Source organism: Passer montanus, unplaced genomic scaffold (genome assembly GCF_014805655.1).
Source record: "Passer montanus isolate IOZ18808 unplaced genomic scaffold, ASM1480565v1 scaffold3, whole genome shotgun sequence".
In the NCBI taxonomy this organism is placed as follows: domain Eukaryota; kingdom Metazoa; phylum Chordata; class Aves; order Passeriformes; family Passeridae; genus Passer; species Passer montanus.
The window spans coordinates 1,047,294-1,067,543 of NW_024367707.1; the positions used below are offsets into that span (position 1 = coordinate 1,047,294).

General features: G+C 35.3%; 1 protein-coding gene across 6 annotated transcripts in view; it reads left to right on the plus strand.

The window, feature by feature from the left end:
- Positions 1–20,250, plus strand: part of DMD (dystrophin) — a 1,159,435-nt gene that overhangs the window by 833,598 nt on the left and 305,587 nt on the right. For all 6 annotated transcript variants that reach the window (XM_039714180.1, XM_039714179.1, XM_039714182.1 and 3 more), the window contains one exon: positions 4,284–4,519. In XM_039714180.1, coding sequence (XP_039570114.1) covers positions 4,284–4,519 — 236 coding nt within the window. The remainder of the gene's footprint in view (positions 1–4,283; positions 4,520–20,250) is intronic.

The following is a 20,250-nucleotide window of genomic DNA, read 5'->3' on the forward strand; positions in this document are numbered from 1 at the left end:
ATACTTCATCAGAGCTCTGTTGGCTATATTATTTTCCTTTCAGATCTCCTGTATGACCTAGAACACCTGGAAGGTAGCTGTAGCTCCTCTGCAAAAAGTGTAACTGGCAGTGAACACCTTGCAGGGTGGGGCTGTACTGAATGGGAGAACTTAATGTACTCTCAACTTTATTTCCTTAACATTGAAGGACAGACAGAGATGATGAATGATTCATTTATCACTGGAACAAGTCTAAATAAATCAGTCTCAGAACTGTCTTTCCTGATCTCTCTCCAAGAAATCTGCTTGGATTTTAAGGATACAATTGTGGATGCTCTAACTCTGTAGAAAACTGTTTGTAATGTCACAGCGTAAGAGGGGAAAAAAAGATAAAAAACTCAAAATACATTTTAGTAGCTGACAGAGTTTCACCTGTGTGGTCTTGTGGAGTTTAGTTGTTCCGAGTCAAGCCCACAAGGATAAAGTGCAGGTAAAATGACAGGACGATTTCCCATGAATAAGCCAGACCTGCCTGGTGTGCAATGTGGCACTCAGGGAACTGCTCTTTTGCCAACAGAGGGAATCCTCAGTTGTTCTGCCACTAAAGAAGTCAGTGTTGCCTGTGTTAAAACAGCAAATTCCCTGAGTGATGTTGCAGAGGGAATCCTCAGTTGTTCAGCCACTAAAGTCGGTGTTGCCTGTGTTAAAACAGCAAATTCCCTGAGTGATGTGGTCTGAGTGTATAGCACAAAGTACAGGTATTCTTTCTCTGTTTGCTCAGAGTGAGTAAAATGCAGCTGAGTTTTCTTGACTAAAACAAGGATGAAGTTTAGTGGGTGTGTTTTAATGCTATTCATTGCATGAAGGATTTAAGCCTGGGGTCTCCTTTAATTGTTGCTGCTCACAATGGAACTAAAAACTCAGGCTAGACTTGTAAATTGAATTAAAATGTACATCCAGTTACTGTGTTATTTCTTCTTTGTCAAAAAGCTTTGACCCAGTAGATGCAGTTATCTGACATAGTTACAACTTAACCAGCACTAAAAGCATTCAGAAGGATGGTTAGGAACATTCCTGGGAACTGAGGCAGTTCTGCTTAAAGACTGTGGCTTGAAAGAGGATGTTTGAAGGGCTTTGAAGCTTTTGAAAGCATTGCCATTCTTCCTGTCTGTTCTGTTCCGGTTCAGTACCTAAATAAGGAGTTTTATTTGTTTTAACTTGTCAGTTTGACCCTCTCTTGAAACACAACACTGAAATAAGCAGAGTAAAAGGGGGGAAAATTCTCTCCTTGCAATTGGCTTCATTCTGTTTTACTTGGGTTTGCATTCAATATTTGAATTTCAATTTCATGTCACATTCCAATTATTCTAACTGTTCAAGTTTAACATTACAGATTAATTTTAAGATTAAATAATATCAATATACTCTCAATTTCACCAGTGTATTTCAAAGTTCAAGAACAAGTTGAAAATCATACCTATTATCCTGTGTTTTATTTTTCTTCTGTTATTGTTCTGTGTTGTTTCCTTTTTTATTAAAGAACAGAACGTGCTAATGAGAAATTACCTTTAAAACTTTATATTTGTGTGATTTAATATCTTAAATTTTAATTTTCCTTTTGGTTTTCATGCTTGTCATATCACAGAAATGAACCATTATAACCTTTAAATAAATTGAAAGATGAAGGCCTTTATTTTTTATTACATGACTCATTAGGATAGAACTTATTATTCAGATATTTTAAAAAGAATTATTCAAGTCGTACGTTTTTAAATTAATTGTCCTGAGAAAAATCCAAAAACAAAATAAAAATAAAAAGACCCCACCAAAACCAAAAACAATAAACTGCCCCTTTGAGTCACAGAAACTGTCAGTGCAGTTCTGGATAAATTTGTTCAGAAAGAGATCATTTGCTACGTATTGTGTTGATAATGTGGATGTATATTTGTCTGTTATTTTTATTTGCTCATTTATACAGTTCTGTTAAATGAACTGTGTTGTATCTATGCAAGAATAAACAAAGAGAAATAAGGGATGGATACTGTTCTAAGTGGCATTTTTGTTCTGAGGGGAGATCAGTGTCAGAAATGAATAGCTATGCAAACATTTTCTAAAGGTAATTTTTATAAATAATTTGATAATTCAAATATTCTCATGGTCAGTCAAACTGGAACAGATTATTGCCATCCTTAGAAGATGATGGTAGGTAGTGGTAGATCTTGAAGTTTATAGATAAGATATTATACTGGACTGTTGCGCTTCTGCTGGTATCTTATAATATTTTTTGTAATATTTGAAATTTCTTGATGCAAAGGAACTACATCAAGGGAAAAAAAATCCAAAAATAATCAAACAAAACCACCCAAAAACCAGCCCAATGGATAAAAAACCCCAAAATCCTTAAGCCAAAATCCAGATCAGTAAACCCATAAACATTAGAAGGTTATAAACACCCTTTTCTGAAATGGCTGCCACTGGGGGAAAAATAAATAAATAGATATTAAATTGTGAACTCATGATTGTGTACTCAGGTCAAAATATGTGAGATGCAAAGAGATGTCTAAGTCTACTGATGGATGTCCCAGTTTAGAAAATTGTTTTTCAATTAACCTCAATACTGATGAGGAGAAAAATTTCCTCTGAGATGAGACAACTTCTGTTTAACCTATGTGAATGCCAAGTTAGGCAACTGTTTTCCTGTTGTCTAAGAACATCTCTGAAGTAAGTCACAGAGGAAATATGAGGCCTTGGCTTTATGGACAAACTGTTGAACCCTGACCTACTAACTAGGTTTTCATGTTTCAAACAGACTTTGCTGCAAAGGCATGAATGTCAATGAAAAAACATTAGACTTTCAAAAGTAATAGCAAGAAAAAAACCAAACCAAACCAAGAAACTTAATGTTCATGGAGTTACACTGTTTTGGTGTTTTGGTTTGCTTTTGTTGAAGACAAGCTATCTCACAGGAAGAGGGCAGGAAACTGATTTTCTCTACTCTACAAGAGGGCTAGAAAAAATGCAAAAAAACACCTATTTCAGTCCTTTAGAAATTACTATTTGGCGGTTCAATGCTAGAAAATGTAGAACACACTCCACAGAGTTTTTATTTCAGTCTTCCTTGTTTAGTTATTGCTGTTTCAACAGCTGATTCTGAAAGAGATTCTAAAGTGTAGGTATTTAGTTTCTTTTCTAGTACTGTGGAACCTCAGTGAAGCAATGACATGTTCTTCTGTTTTCTCTATTTTAGTTTTTATTCTTTGATGGATATTTTTTAAAAAATTAGGAAAAAAAAATACAATTTAGTGTAGCATCATCTGCAATAATAACATGCATGAGGAATTGCTTTTGCCTCATTAACTGAAGGTCAAAATAGCCCAACAGTTCATAGCCATGTTTTTGTAAATAGCAAAAATCAAGGAGAAAAGACAGTCTTGAACTTCTGAATGATTTTATGTTCCATACTTCTCTGTCCAATGGTGTGTGTCTGTGACACCTCTCATCATTTTTGCTGCAGAGACAGAAGTGGTATTTCAGTGTTGGGTACTTCCCCATTGTAAGCAGTGAATAATTTATAGATTATTTAAAACCCATAGCTAATGGATCAGGAAAAGACACTAAGAAGATGTGTCTGTTTTCCCCCAAAAGAAAGGAAAAAGAAATCCACAAATATACAAATAATAGCACATAATATTTTGAAGTTATGAGGTGGAAAAGTAAACAACTAGTCAAGGCTGAATTTCTTGTTGTATAAACTTCCATATTGGCCACAGAGCCTATGGGAAGCACTTGGTGATAACAATAAGGGAGAAGATTTTTGGTCAGACAATTTCACAGCTACAGAGTGACTTGGACACAGTGAATGAAACTTGCTTCTAAATACATGGTCATGCTATGATGTGTTGCATACTCCAACCAACTTTTTTCAATCTGCCTTCTGGCATAGAGAGATTTGACCACTACTAGATTTTTGGAAAATTACTCATGCTTCAACAACCTTTAGCAAAAGGTTCAAATTACACTGTGAATTTTGGTACTGTTACTAGGTCAGCTGGTCTTCTAAAGGTGGAATTTGAATATGCTGAGAATGCTGGATGTTAAGCAGATATTATAATAGAAATATTGTGGAAAAAATAAATTCATATTTGCTCTTAGTTTTGATTTTCATCTTTTCAGCAAAGATAATATTAAGAATTAGGCTTATTTCTGTCTTATCCTTTCTATGGCATAAATTCTGAAATACTGAAATGAACATCTATCATAGTTCATTTATTCTGTAACTTAAGCTTTTTTTTTTTTTTTTTCAGTAACTCCTGGTGAAACTGTTGCTGTGGATACACAAACCAGGGTAACCAAGGAAACCACCACCTTCAAACCAGAAATGCCATCTTCTGTGCTTTTGGAGGTTCCAGCCTTGGCTGACTTCAATAAGGCATGGGCAGAACTCACTGACTGGCTTTCTCGACTGGATCGAGAGATAAAATCTCAGAGAGTGAAAGTAGGTGATCTTGATGACATCAACGACATGATCATCAAACAAAAGGTATGAGAAACACTGATTTTTCAAGTTGAAAGCCTCGTGGTCTTTGTTCTGTATTAAATCCTTTCAACAAGGAACACAGGAGAGATGATAGGCTGCAATACATGTAGTTGTCACTTCAGCTGCTTTATCCCATGAACACAATGATTGGATGAAATGTTTAGATAATTAATTGAGGAGAAAAGAAAAATATTTACTATTTTCTCTGGTATTTTCTCTTTATGTTTGTGTTTCTTGTGCTGTAAGAGTATGCAAGCCAATGGTTGAAATATAAACTTCATGAGAATGAAGGAATTGCATAGTAAGGTCCAGGTTGCCAGGAAGAAGACGACCCCGTTTCACGCCTTTTCTTATGTTACTTCTTAATAACTTTTTGAAAGCCTTACATGCTGCTGCTCTCGGTTTATCAAAGGCTCCTCAGTTGTCTCAACAAAAGGAGCAGCTCATTAATGCAATTGTTTTGTCAGCAAAGCTGCATCATTGCATCACTTAACTTTGAAAACACAGAAAAATACGGAAATTCATGTTATAGGAGAAAAAAGGCTGAAATTTAGCTACTCAGTAGCAATAAAAGTAATTTTGTATTATACAGCTCTAAAGTAATTACCTGCCTTCTAGATTTAGCATTGTTCAATATAAAAGATTTGCCTTGCCTGCACAAAACTTTTCAGTGCTAAATTTCCATTCAGTTCAGTTCTAAACTGAGTTTAGGACTCCCAATTATAAGATTCTGTTGTTTTTTCTCATCATCTTCCTCCTCATAAAAAAAAAAATCTGATTTATTTTAAGGAAGATATTGATATTCTTCACTTTGCTTAAACTAGAAATAGAGGGAGAAAAAATTTATACATTTTATTGAGACTCTGCACTGAGGCATTTTAAAGAAAATATGCTGATGTCTCATGGGATTAAATTTGCTTGTTTTCTTATACTTCCTTTTTCCCCTAGTGCTTTAAACTATTTTTGAGAAATTTGGCTGGCTTTACCTTCTATATGATGAACATATTAGTTTCATCTTGATTAATGATGATTATATTTGCTAAGTAGAATTACATACTGCTTCATTAATTAGAATATCCTTAAAACTGAATGGATATAAGGGATAATTCCAGTGCCATCTGCACAGGGCATTAGGTTAAAATATTTGTTATGTCATTTGGAAAGGTTGATGGCCAAAGAAGACTTATTTGCATATTATCTTTTAGTAATTTTCAGAATAATTTTGGTTTTAAAATTTTATATTGTCAAATACTTGGTACAGCACTACTTACTTATACTTCATACCTCACTTTAGCATATTATTCTGGCAGGCAAAATCCATAGTTTGCTTCCTTCTGCAAATGTGTTTTACTTAAATATGAGATCAAATTATTAACTCCACAGAATTTCAGTTAATATCATGTATGTTTTAAAATTAACTGCTTTTTATTTGCATTTTATCTTAGTTCAAGGCTAAAATATTTTAACACTGCTGCAGTCTGTTCCTGGCTGGGTAGCCCTGTCTCTTTTTTTGATACCATGCTGTGCTGGTAACAAAACCAGCAGGAAAACTCTTTTTTGTCATGCTTACCTCTCTAATTGGCTGTGCAACAGAATGTGACATTTAATATATTCTCTGATGAAATGGAAGAACCAATGTCTATATATAGACTGCAGTTCTGTTAGCTGTCTCCCGCTTCTCTAATGATCATCTCAATATCATTTAATACATAGAAATTAATGCCATGAAATATTTCATTCTTCTTGTAAATCTATCACTGGATTATTAGGTGAGATTAGGACAGACAATTTTCAAAACTGACAAAGAATTTTTATGTTACTAAAAAAAAAAAAGGAAAAAAAAAACCAAAGAAACCCAAAACCCTACCCAGCTTTCTAATGTATGGAGTGTCTGCAGCAGTGTGTGAGCTGATGAAGTTGGACATGTGGGTACTTGACTAATGCAAAAAGTCATGCCAGATATGATCTAAGTTGGAAATCCAAAAGTAGTGCTTACCTCCCCTGATCTGTACATTCCATAGAAGATTATAGGGATATTTTTCCTGTGGTTCTAATTTAAACGTAATTGAAAGTCACCACACTGTATCATGGTTTATTTGGAGTTTATTGCATCTTTGCAGGTACCTCAGTAAGATTTAATGGAAGTTCCATCCTTGTAGATTGAGCTGATTTTTTTTAAAGTCAGTTCTTAGATTTTAGGTGTAAAATACCATCTAAACACAGCCAATACTTCTAAATACTTCCCTTATAAAAATGCATCATTACAGAGATAAATGTTTAAAGAAAGCTGTTTCATTATAAAACGTCTCTAGTTGCTCCCCCAGAATTTAGAATACTTCAAACAGCTCATCCTGTGGTGTTATCAAACTCTTACTGGTTTTGGGTTTAGTTTCCATTTCATATTTCATTCAAAGCAGAGAGTCACATTTCTAATAGTAAATTGCAATGTCAGAGCAAACATTTTAAAAGCAAAGAAATCCCAGATCCTAGCAGTATATGTAACAGGCCGTTTTCCAAATCACCCAGGTAAAAATAAGTGACCTTAGGTTGTCCTTTCTTTCACAGCAGAATGTAATGTTGTTGAAGCTCCATATCTGAGGGCATTTTGGTTAAGTTCACTTCAATCTGATTGTATAAAGGATCACAGCCACTAACTTTGCCATATTTTTCCTCAATAAAAGTTTAAGACATCATTAGCCGTCACTTGAACTTTGCTAGGAGCTGATGTCAGTGAATTGGCACTCTGTGTGAATAGCACATACACGGGTTAATTATAGGACAAAAAAAACTCAAAAAAGACAACTTTTTTAAAAGAGGCTTATTTTAGTGGCAGCTTCCCCTTAATGAAAGAAAAAATACAAATTAAATTCTCCTAAGTGGTGCACATAATATATACTAAAAGTAGCATACTAAAAGTAGCATAATGACTGCTCTTCCAAATATCTATAGTTAATCTTTCAGTCAAATGAGTGACATACTTCAGGCAAATGCATTACATATTTTAGTCATCTATGATTGTGTATATCTTGTTAAACTCTGTATAATTAAACTAAAAGATACTAAAAAGTGTGTAGTAAAGATATATAATAATAGCATTAGTATCATCTGTGTTTTCATTAAAGGAAAATTATTATACTTTTCTCATGTACTTGAAGATGCCTTGGCAGGCTGACAGGAGACTTGTTGTGTTTCTTTAGATGAGAAATCATGCAAATAAAGTTCATGGGAAAGTTCATGGCTGTATAATGTGCCATGATGTAGGGAGGTGAGGGACATGACAAACTATGGTTTACCCAGTTGCTTCAGTTCACTGTCTTTACTTCAAAACAATCAACATGCTTTATAGCTGAAGGTCAGGTGAGCGTTCTTCATAAAAGAGAAAATTGTGATGAACAGGACAATAAACTCAATTTTGCTACATTTTAGAAAAATGGAAACCTTACTTAAGATGCCAACAAACCTTTACTCAGAAATTCTGCTTTGGCATCATATTTTGAGAAAGGTTTGCAGCATCAATAGGTTTCTACTGAAAGTGGTGAATCATAGAGGCTGTGCAAAGCTTGAAGTTATTTAACAATGCTGTTCAAAGAGATCAGGTACTATAATCTCCTTAAATTTTGAATTCTCTCCATGGATTTTGCCAAGGTAGGATGTCCATCCAAATTTTTTGAAGCATATGTAGTTGAAAGCATGGCTTTTTATTGCACTGGATCACTGGATGAACATAGATTTTAATTAGTAAAAGCTATTATAATAAGTATGATATGAATGGGACTACAATTTTCTATGCCTGCTTTTATTCATTGATTCTAAGAGTTGAATAGGTTGAATCTTCACTTTTAGGTGCAGTAGAGTGGACTAACCTGAAAAAAAAGTATTTGTGTAGAATGAGACCAACCTAGTTATTGAGACTTTTAAGCAAAGAAGAGGAAAAGATACTTTCAGGATGGATGATTTGTGTCATCCAAGAGTAGTCATCCAAAACAGATGTAGAAAATTTATTTCTGTCTAATTAATTTGTCTATTCAATAAAAGGTGGGTTTGATCATATGTCTGTTGGAGAAGTAAACAAAACTAGAATGAGGAAATGTTTTCACTTTTAATTGTAATTTATTTTTCTATAGTTGAGAATCTTTTCCAGATGATGGATAGTAAAATAACAGTTAAGGAAAAATATTTGTTTATAAACTGCAGAAAAAAGAGTGGGCTTAACTTATATTCCTCTTGTCTGAGTACTTTTTATCTATCCTTTCCCATGGTTGCATATCATGCTTTATAGTATACAACTTAAATGTGCATTTTCATGTGCAGCCTTACAATTAATATTGACATAGGTCAGAAGAATGGGAAGGTTTCTGTCCAAACTGTGTTCCAACATCCGTTTTTATGGAAAAAAAATTATAGTTTTCCAGACTTATATCCTGTTATTACAGAAGCACCTGTAAGTTCCAAATTTAAATTTGCAGTTCTGCATTACTGGGTATGAATCAGTGCACTCTAGATGTGCCTGTGTTGAATGAGAAACTATAGTTACAGACTGAGGCTTTTTCTCTGTCCATATAGCTTATGCCAGAAGTGTGAGCTATAGGCAAGGTGGAGTCTTCACCCTTTTGACTACTGTACTTTAAGGTCTACAGAAGTTTCAATTTAGTGACAAATGCATGAAAAGTTCCATGCATCCTCAGATAACGTACTGTAAAATATCATAACAGAAGATTTTACACTTGGCTCTGAACATGTCCAGTTCCTGTGATGTGCTTAAAGCGAAAATTTTGCTAGTCCCGAATCCAAGTGTGGTGCCAGTAAACTGGGGATTTAGATTCACACTGTCTGAATCAAACTTCAAGAGCATAATTGCCCCATCCTTCACTCTGTGTTGTCATGATGCTTTGAGAGTTGTTTTCAGATCTCATTGGATCTTCTTTTTCCGTATGAATACACAACTGCAGACATTCCCTGTGTCACTGGTGGACCAGGATAAACTATCCTGATAAAACAGGGATGGAGCTGAAACTGATTCTGCAGCATGTTCACTGGCATTTTTGTGCATCCTCTCTGATACCATAACCCTACAGATGACTTTATGGATTAAATGGTGTGCAAAACCTCACTTACCTCTAGGAAATTCACAGTAGGATATAACTGCTCAGGAGACACTATTATTATTTTATGTGTACTTCAGAGTGTTATTGTTGTTGTATTTAATATGGGGTATCAAGTGGAATTCTTCTTTTATGCTGTCAAGCTGTTAGACTTCTGAAATTACTTCCAATTTATGAAAGTACTGGAAATCTGTTTTCAGTTTTTGAAGTGAATTAATAACTAATAAATTAACAGATTTCTAAATATATTAACTTATTATTATTAATTTAAAATTACAAGATTTGTGGTCCTGAAAGGCTTTTGCTTTTTTGCAGAATAGAAGAAAATGAAAAAATGTCTGTGAGCCTTCCAGTTTCTTTCTAAAGGTTAGAAAATGCAGGAAGATGCTCTAGAGGGCCTGGAAATCTGAGTCTTTAAAGGGAAAGGGAAGAAAAAAATGTCTAGTAGTTAGAAAATTGGACCTCAAGGGATATAGAATTTGTGTCAGGAGACTCCTTTTTTAATACTTTGTTGAACAAAAAGACAGATGATATTTTAAACTAGCTTGGCCACCTCATTACTGTGTGTTACAGAGTATATTTGTTTTCTGCAACAGTAAAAAAAATTGTCTAAATACTGTCTTTTGGAGTGTGATTAACAGCTATTTCTTTATTTCTCTATCATGTTAATTACTAGGACATGCATAACAGTTGTACCTTTAAGGATCTGATTCTAAACTCATTGAAGTAAAAGAGTTACTTTCATCATTTTTCAATTAATTTTTAGGCAGGCTGTAGATCACCATATAACAGTTGTACCTAAAGATAACATTCCTCTTTTTGCTTTTATTGGTCTACTTGGAAAGAATTTAAGGAGGGGTTTTTTTTCCAGTTCTGGACAAAGATAAATTATCATGATGAGTATAACTTGTTCAGTATGGAAAGGATAAGAGTGTAGCAATGCAGTTTTGTTTGCATCCATATGCTGAGTATTAGAAGTACCAACTTTTCATTATGGCTGCATTTTGTCTGTAGCAATTATTTTTTTTAATTTTCTGTGTCTGACCTATGTTATAAGTATAAATAACCTATTCCATCAACACTGGATCTTACATAATCTACTTTTTTAAAATCCAAATCATGCTTTCATTTTGTGCTTTCATTCCACCAGTACGTGCAGCTCAGAGACCCTGCTGCAGGAGGTCCTCTACAAATGCACCATGGTTATGGAAAGGCTTTTGCAGTTGTGTGCTATCCACAGAGACATGGGAAAATCCTGCTGTGGTGGAAAGTGTGAAAAATCCCCAAACCCTCATGAATTCTGTGTTTGCCCAGACAGTATAAAAATGCCTAACTAGACACTGGACTAAATTAAATCTTTAATCAACCTGTGGGAAGCATCTGGAGTTGTGTGTCTGGTTTGGGCTGCCCAGTGTGCAGGGCAGACATGCAGGGAGTCCAGTGACGAGCCAGCAATGTGGTCAGGGGCAGGAGAGCACTTGATAAATGAGGAGGGGCTGAACTGGGCTTGCTCAGCCTGGACAGAGCTCAGGAGGCACCTCCTTGCTCTCTGCATCCATGAGATGGGAGTCTGTAGAGATGGAGCCAGACTCTGCTCAAAGGATCCCAGCAGAAGGATGAGAGTCAACAGACACATGCTGCAGCAAAAGGAATTCTATTGAAATATTATGAGAAAAAATGTGCATGATGAACATAATGAAATATTGGAACAAGCTGTCCAGAGATGTCAAGGATTCTCCATCCTTGGAGATATTCATCACAAAGCTGCATAGAGCCTTGTGTGACCTCTTGATGTGACTCTGAGTTTGGCCACATTTGAGCAGTATCTGAGCAAGATGTTCTACAAGGTGACTTCCAAGAAAAATTATGCTGTCATTATATATAAATGCTATTCTCAAATATGGATTCTGTGTTCTATACCTTCTCAGTGCAAACGTGCTTTAAATTAAGGAAATCATGGCTTTATTTCCTGCTTTGTAATCCTCCCACCTCAGCTGTGATTTGCTTTAAGGAGAAGTCCTGTTAAAATTTAGACACTTTTTTTTTAGTTCTACATAGTTGTGAGGATCTGCTAAGACAGTTACACAAGTTTTAGGGGCTTTATTTTGTAGCAATATTGAAATATGTTATTAGAAGTAGTAACAAGAAAATATAAGAGTGGCTTTAGTTTTATTCAGAAATTGTAGGAAATATAAAAGCAGCTTGTTTCTAAATAATGTTGCAATATATAAAATTCTAATCTAGTTGGAATAATAAAATGCAAATAAAAACTAGGGGGAACAATTGTATATTTGCTCACTTAATGTGTGAGGAGATGGTGCTTCTCTTCAAGAAATAAGTTTTCTTCTGTAAGAAAATAAAAACATCAAATCCCAGCAGACCTCCCTAATGAAGCTGATCTTGAAACACAGTTCTTTTATATGGAAAAGAAAATTACCCCAGAATTTAAACTAAAAAAATCTGTGATCTTGAAATGTGCCCTATTGGTTTCTCAATGTGCCAAGGGTATTCTGATACTTCTATAAACACATCCAAATAATGATATAGGTTCAGGGTTTTGCTAGCAGATGGGCAACTCCCTCCTGAGGCAGAACAGCCAGCAGTGTCATTATCATCCTTTTTCATGAACGGATTGTTTAAAAAAACGTCACCAGCTTTTAAAAAATGCAGTATAAGCTTTATAATAAGTAGTTTCTAGTAACTTAGCTCTACTGCAGTAAGCACAATTCTTAGAATTCTGTTTTCTCTTTTCCCAGTAGAATTCTATAATAATTTTTTTGCACTTAGAGAAGCTCTCATGGAAAGTTCTCAGTTGATTTACATGTACATATTGTTTTATAACACTCGCGTTAAGTAATAAAAACCACTCAAATAAGTACTTTACTCAAATGTAAGGAGACAAACATCTTAACTCACTCCAGTGCAACATTTAAATTTTGTGCTATGTGGAGCTGCTTACAAGCGAAAGGAAAAAAATTTGAAAACACTGTAAGAGAGGCTTAAAGGCAAATTTTTATTCAGGAGCACCCAGTTCTTAAAAAAATTTCTCTATTCCGTAACCATTATACACATTTTTTTCATGTGCCCCACATTTAGCCATGTGCTGTCACTAGATTTAAGGTAAATAAACAGTAGGTTCCTTTGGTTCTTGGAAGGCAGTGAAATAATGGTGGATAGAACTGCATCTTGTGAATTGGGAGCACTATGGGTGGAATTCAGGAGAGAGGAACACTGTGCTTGGAATTTGTTTCCCTTGCCCCACCTTCTTCACCTTTGTCGAGTTTTTTGCTGCCTGGAGTCCCCTTTGGCTCATCTCTTTTTCAACATATTCTCCTGTTGTATCTACTAAATTGAATTTTGTATGCAGAAGATGAGGTCAAAAAATGTCTGATTTTGTCTACCCTGTCTAGTAGTTCTTAATGATGAGCAACATGTTGAAGAAGCCTTAGATTCTAACACTTCAAGACTCTCTTTTCCTTTCACTAGTTGGCAATGGTGCGGGATAGGTTTTTATGTTTATTTTTTCTTTTGTTTGATATAGATCAAATAGAAGTAGAATTTGTTTTGTTCAATATCCTTCATTACTGCAAAAATAAAATTAAAAAAATTCATATTAGCCAACAGAAAATTTACAGTGTAAATAGAATATTAATTTTTCAAGTTACAACTGCAATGAAATCCTAGAAAATGGCTGAATGCACGTTCAGCTTAAAACACAAAAGTGTTTCTACTAAAAGCAATGGGACAGTTTTCCTCAAGAAAGAGACATTAAAGTATTTTTCTGAATTGAAACAGAAGATTCAGCTCTCCATGTAATCAAGTGCTGAAGGAGTACTTAATTAAAAAACCCTCGTTTTGTAGTAAGTGTGGGTCATTTCACATTACTCCAGGCTCTCATCTGTCTCTGTTGCCAGCTGATACAATGAGCAAGGTAACAAATCAATCTCAGAACTGTATTCTGCTGCGTCTGTGGACCATTTTTCTTATTGAGCTAAAAGATCAATTTAACTGCTCACCGTGGCACTCCTAATGGTCAGGTGCTTTCTGCCTACAGGAAGGATTTTTCTCCAGCCAAATATGAGATTCATACGTGAGATTTAGTCACTTCAGCCAGTTCCCAACTTTCTTTTTCATGCTTCTGGATTTGTCAGATGAATTGTTAAATATGGAAATCACCCTGGGTTTCATGCACTGAGGTGAGGGGAATTGTTTCCTGGAATGGCTTCTTTCTCTGGATGCACAAGCTCAGGCGTAGACACCTCCCTCCAGTTGGTCTCACTCATCTCCACCCCTGTGGAGGAGCAGTGCAGAGCAGTTTTCTGATGGAAAACATGATGGAGCCAGAACATTCCACTGGGAATGAAGCAACTCAATGATTGTCCCCAGCAGGACATTTGTGCCATACTTGGCACAACCCTGCAAACTGAGCACTTTTCCTGTAATGTGGAACAGCCAGTCCCCACCATTTCTTAGCACAAATAAGCTTCTGGATATCCAGACCAAAGGCACTGATTTTACTCCACTGGGACACTGAAAAACTCCCTGATTTATCTCTCTTTCCTATATCTGTTTCTTTTATCACCCTGAAGGCCACAGTTCCAAGTTTTAGTTTTATTTGATTTTAGTTTTTTTAAAAAAACAACCCTACCTCCCAAAACAAAATTACAAAAAATTAATGTTCTAATATTAGCAATGGTAAAGAGAAAAGCTGTATTGTGATACTCAAAGTGGCTTCTTTTTGATGTTTTAACAGAACAGCTTGACACTTTCCTTCTGTGAGAAACAAAAATTTAGGATCAGCAGTTGTTTCTAATTAGAGGAGAAGCTAGTTTTGATATTTTAGAAAAAAATGGTTCTAAGGTAACACAAATACCCTGTTTTATTTTTCCTTTATGTTCAAAGAAATATCTCTTATGTTTTTGGACCAAAAAGCAAGGAAGTTAAAATGAAGAAATAATAAGCAGAAGGTGAATTTAAGCATTTTTCTCTTTGTGGGAAGAATTATGTTTTTTGGGCTATTGTGAGTTGCCAGTTATGTCTCACTGCATATGCCATGGAATCTTTTATTCAAACAGACAGTTTTGAAGGTGGCATGATGTGTGATGATATCTCAGGGTAAATGTCCAACCTTTTGACATATGTTTGACCATTTTCCTTTCTGGTATTTAATCAGTGTGTCTTAAATTCCTGCTGTGCATTGGGATCAACACTGATAACATTTTAAAATGTTATTATAAATCCTTCTACTCCTTCATATGTGGTCCATATGACATAATATTTCTGATGAAAACTGGTATATGTGGCAAACTCCTATAATGTCATTCAGATGTGGGATTCAGCTGTGACAGAATGGTTGTGTTTTGCAAAGAAATGATGGTGCCTCAAAACACATAAAAACTATTAGCATTTTTGCTGGTGGTGTGATTTGAGGGGCTTGGAACACAAGCCCTATGACGAATGGCTGACGGACCTGGGATTGTTTAGCCTGGGGAAAAGGAGACTCAGGGGTGACCTTATCACTTTCTACAGCTCCCTGAAAGATGGCTGTGCTCAGGTGGGGGTGGTCTCTTTCTCCAGGCAGCACTGACAGAACCAGAGGTCACAGTCTCAAGCTGCACAAAAGGAAATATAGGTTGGATATTAGGGAAAAATTTTTCATGCAAAGGGTGATAAAGTACTGGAATGGTCTGCCTGGAGAGGTGGTGGAGTCACCATCCCTGGATGTGTTTAAAAAAAGATTGGATGTGGCACTCAGTGCCAGAGTTTAGTTGAGGTATTAGGGCACGAGTTGAACTCAATGACCTTGAAGGTCTCTTCCAGCCTTGTGAGTCTGTGATTCTGTGGTTCTGTGATTTTGGGTAGGGCTTCCCCCCTACCTGGACCTGTCATTGAGGCATGTGATAAAAAACAAAAACAATGATGCTAGGTAACCACGTAATATTTGTGTTCACTAGATGACAACCATGACAGCTTGGCATCAAAGTGCTGTGAGACTGTTGATGAAATCAACTCCCTCAGCCATTTGTATTTTGTATTCCTTGACTAATTCAGAGGCAAAAATAAAAAAAAAAAAAAGGCAGCAAAAAGCAAATTCAGTATTTATTTACTAAAGAGGATTTCCCATGCACTTTTTTACAAGTCAGGAGGAAGTTCTTTAGAGGCAGAAGAATCTGAATTGGGGCTGAGCACAGCCAAGTGGCCCTTCTGATCAGTGACTGTAATATGTGTATTGGTCCTGATGTTATGAATCCAAAAATATCACTTCTGTGTTCCTGTACTAAATGTTCCAGAGTTACACAAACCTGCAATATAATCCACAACAGACATTGTTGATATGATTGATTTAGAGACAGAAGGGTTCACAGAAAAGAATTAGTGGTATTTTGTGTATTTAAATTATAGTACTGATAAGGTGCTTGTGGATGAAAAACTTGCATATTTGTAAGTAATTTCAACCAGGATTTAGACCACTGTTCTGAGCAGAGCAAAAAAGGTAAAATTGTCTCACTTATCTTGTGATTATGGTTAAGAGAAGACAGGAAAGATGGATTAAATGTAGGTGGAGAGGAAAAGTAGGAAAACCAATGTAATTCGTGAATTGGAAAAGTTTGCAAGACTCTTAGTTTGTCTTCTCTAAGACTTAGTTGTATAAAGGTCTGTATTGGTGAAGTGCAAAACTTCAGGGATGGAGAAAAATTTGTAGCATAGAAATGCTCTTGTTTTTTATCTAGATTAGTATATGCAAATTTAATATCACCATATTTCCCTCCCCCATCTCCTCCTCTTCCTGCTAGACTGCAGAAGTATTTAAGTCAAACATCACCTGTCTTCTGAGAAGGATATCTTACAAGTATCTTTCTTTGACTCTTTCTAGCTACATATGCTGAGATTAATGAATATCTTTCATACTGAAACTTCTATTCAGTCATGTTCATTTTGTTTATTAGTTTCTGTTTTTATTAATTTTATTTCCCAATATTTCTTATCAAGGTGTGGCTAATCTATTTTGTTTAATTATGATGGTTTTTGTATGAATTTAATAATTTTGTATGTCTCTAATAATTAGAATGCTTTATACATAAGCCAGAATTCTAAGTGGAATTTAAGGGAACTGTACACATGACTTTTCATTTCCTTGGGTGCTCATTACCCAATTCCTTTGAAATTCTTTCATTAGCCAATCTTAAAATCACAAATCTTAATTAAAATAACAGGACAGCCTTTGGAGACCTCTTAGCATAGAATACCAAGCATTTAGTTTTTATTATGAGAAAATTGGGACTTTTCCACTCCAGGGTTCACAGGAAATGTGTTCTCTTGATTTCATGTTTCATTGTATGCCCATTTCTAAATTCCATGGATTATATGATCATTGCTAGGCTTTGCTGTAGGGTTGATCTTCAGGGATGCTATTACACAATATATAGGATAAATGATTCTTCATCCTGTTTTGAATGATGGGTAAATCACCATTTATATTATCATTTTCAACCCTCTTTCCTTCAACTGCCATTGCATAGTAAGACTTTTTCACTGTAATTATCATTTTCAGCACAAAATCCATATAAATAGCAGATTATTTTTTTAGTACTATCTCAGAAAGAAAAGAATGAACAGCAGGACTCATTTCCAGTTCCCTGTACTTCAAAAGAATTGTAATGGATTATTAAAAATAATGTGAAAACAAGCACTTTTTCACAATACTCAACAGAAAATTATGATGAAATTTAGTGCTTTGCTATTGATGCTTCTCCTTGGAGACATTCTGACTTCATTTCCATCTGCCTCTGTAGTTTTTTCCTTTCTTTTCCAAATGTATTTGAATTTTGCCTGTGAGGGATGCACTGTTATGAAGGCAACACAGCATAGAGGATGCCAGTCCCTGTAAGGGTTGACCATGACAAACTGTTCCTGGGCAGCAACCTCCTGCCAGTGTTCTGTCTGCTGGTGTTCTTCCCGTCTGCTGGTTGTCTGGTGTTCTGGGGAGGGAAAGAAAAAGAAAAAGAAAATCAAATTTGGAAGACAAATCAGAAATAACTGCTTAGCACCATAGAGGTTAAATGTTAAAATTAGTTTTTAGTTCTAATTTTATGGTCTGCACTGAAGTAAAGTTCAGGTAATGAGAGATGGAAATAGCTATACTATAATATGAGTATTTTCTCAGAACACTTTTTATTATGTTTGATAAGAACTTTCATTTTTAGAGGCTTTTAGATAGTTAAGTGTCCACATCAATGTGGAAAGCTGCTTTTCATGAGAAATTAATTGAGAAATGTAAGATTTTTTTTAACAGATTCAGTCACAGTTCTGTCTGGCACATTACCAATGATCCAGGAAAATACTCTGTTGCAATTATGAAATAGTCTGGTATACTTTTAAATATTTTTTAATATACAGTACTCTCAATTAAATTATTCCATCAGTCTTAAATGTCTCTAAAAATGCAGACATCTGTGTATGTCAGTCCATTTGTGTTTGATGTGGACATCTAGGAGTCTGATTTTTTCTATATAGTAATTCTTAATGTTTAAACTTAACTTTCTTAATTTGGTATGGTTTAATGCAAACTACTCAATCACCTAAAAATAATGACACACACAAAAAAAAGCTGAAAACATTATTTAAAATTAGGATCTCCATAATAGAAATCTGGTTAAATTTACACTCCTATGGGAGAGGAAAGAATAATATTTTGAATTTACAGTTCAGAGAAAACTCACTACTTTGGAAATGTCCATTCCAAAATGGAAAATTGTCCATTCTACAATGGAAAATGTAGAAGGGGGAAAATTTGAAAGGGGTTTTTTTTTTTTTTTTTTTTTTGGTTTTTTTTTTTTTTTTTTTTAATAAGCGAATGGAAGAGACAAGACTGTGTGTACAGGATTTTACAGAAAAAGGAGGGGAGAGGGGGAGGCAGGGGGTTAAAAAGGTGTTCCCAGATATTTTTATCCACTCTTACAGATTGTGTGTTACTGACCATAATATATACAAAAAGGAAAGAAAGTATATTCCTCAGACCAAACTTGAAATTTGGCTGGTTTATATACCCACTGCCTCTGAAAAATTAGGTTTATAATGTGTAACAAATCATACATCAAATTACATCACCCAGATGCGAAGATTTTAATTATCCGTACCATCTTTTCTGCCTTATTCTCATTTACCATTGATACCTGTCAATAAGCCATAGACTGTGGAGATTTTTGTATGAGTTCTTAAGGAAGAAGTTGGGCAGGGCAGGAACCCCATCTTTATATCTCTTTGAATATTATTTACACACTGTAGATTCTATTACAGAAAACCCAATAAACTGAACATGCATTAATTGTTTTGATCATATTTTAGCCACAATACAAACTCCTGGCCAATCTCACTGAGTAATAGAAAAATCATTTGTAATTCTTGTTCATAGACACAAAATTGGGGCAGATCATAGCAAAAATGATTGTTTGTTTCCTGCTACTGAGATGTGAGATGGGTTGTCTCAGACTTCCAGACCATTTGGCCATCAGAGAGCGGACTGTTATCTGTTCTGACATTAATCTACTTGCAGCGGCTACTTTGGTGCACAGTTTCAAAATGACAACATGCACAATGCATCATAATTATGTCCCTTTCAGGAATAACATTTGCAGAAAGATTTCTTGAACATAATAAAGTGTCTCTGCATCTGTGGGAGCTAAAAATAGCCTTTTTAAATATGTGGTTGTAAGGTATGTTACCCAAAGTATGGCATGGGGTTCACAATGTGTTTTTAGGGGTGATAAAATGCAGAATCATATATATGCATAATAGACAGGCAACACTCAGTGTAAATTCAATCAAGAATGAAATGCTATTACGTGCAAACACCTCCTGGGCTTGTGCAGAGGTAATGGAGCATATGAAATAGATATAGCGACAGCCAAGAGAGGAAGAAGATATGTGACTTTCCCTACAACTTTGTTTAATAAAGCTTTCAACATACATTGTGGATATAATGTGTTGTTTTTTCTCCACCCAAATCACCTTAGTTTTTATTCCATGCATTTTGTAGACTGTAATTTGGTGATAATGGCTTCTTTGCACAGCTCAGGAGTGATGAACAGGAATAACAAAGTCTGTTAATAAGAGGATGTGCATGTCCTTCCCAATACAGAGATCTTAGTTTGAGTGGGTCAGGAAGAGAGTCCTATTTTGCTTGTAAGAAACACCACTAAGTGTCCAGTATTGAATATTTAGGGAGAATATATATGAGAAGGCTGATTACCAGCCAGTCTGTGTGAGAGCCAGGTGAAAAAACTTTCCTATTTTCAGCCTTTCCTTACTTGTTACATGCTTATTTCTTCTGTGAAATATGGAGAAACATAAAGCATAAAACATGCTTTATGAAATCTATAGTCCTTGAAGTTTGTCTTGTGCATTATCAGTGATTTTGATTCAGTGGGTTTGGTCTGTGTTGTAAAGTTCCAAGCCACACTGCCTGAGTGAGGAGCAGATTTGTATTGCTCTGCCTGAGAAGGGCTGCAACTGCAACATGGTTCAAGGAGTCAGGATGTGGTCTCCTTTGCCCCTTGCTGTAGTTGGGAGCAATCTGTTCAGACAGGGGGAATTTATGCCCTTTTACTCCCTAAAGCGAGATGCAGTTGAATT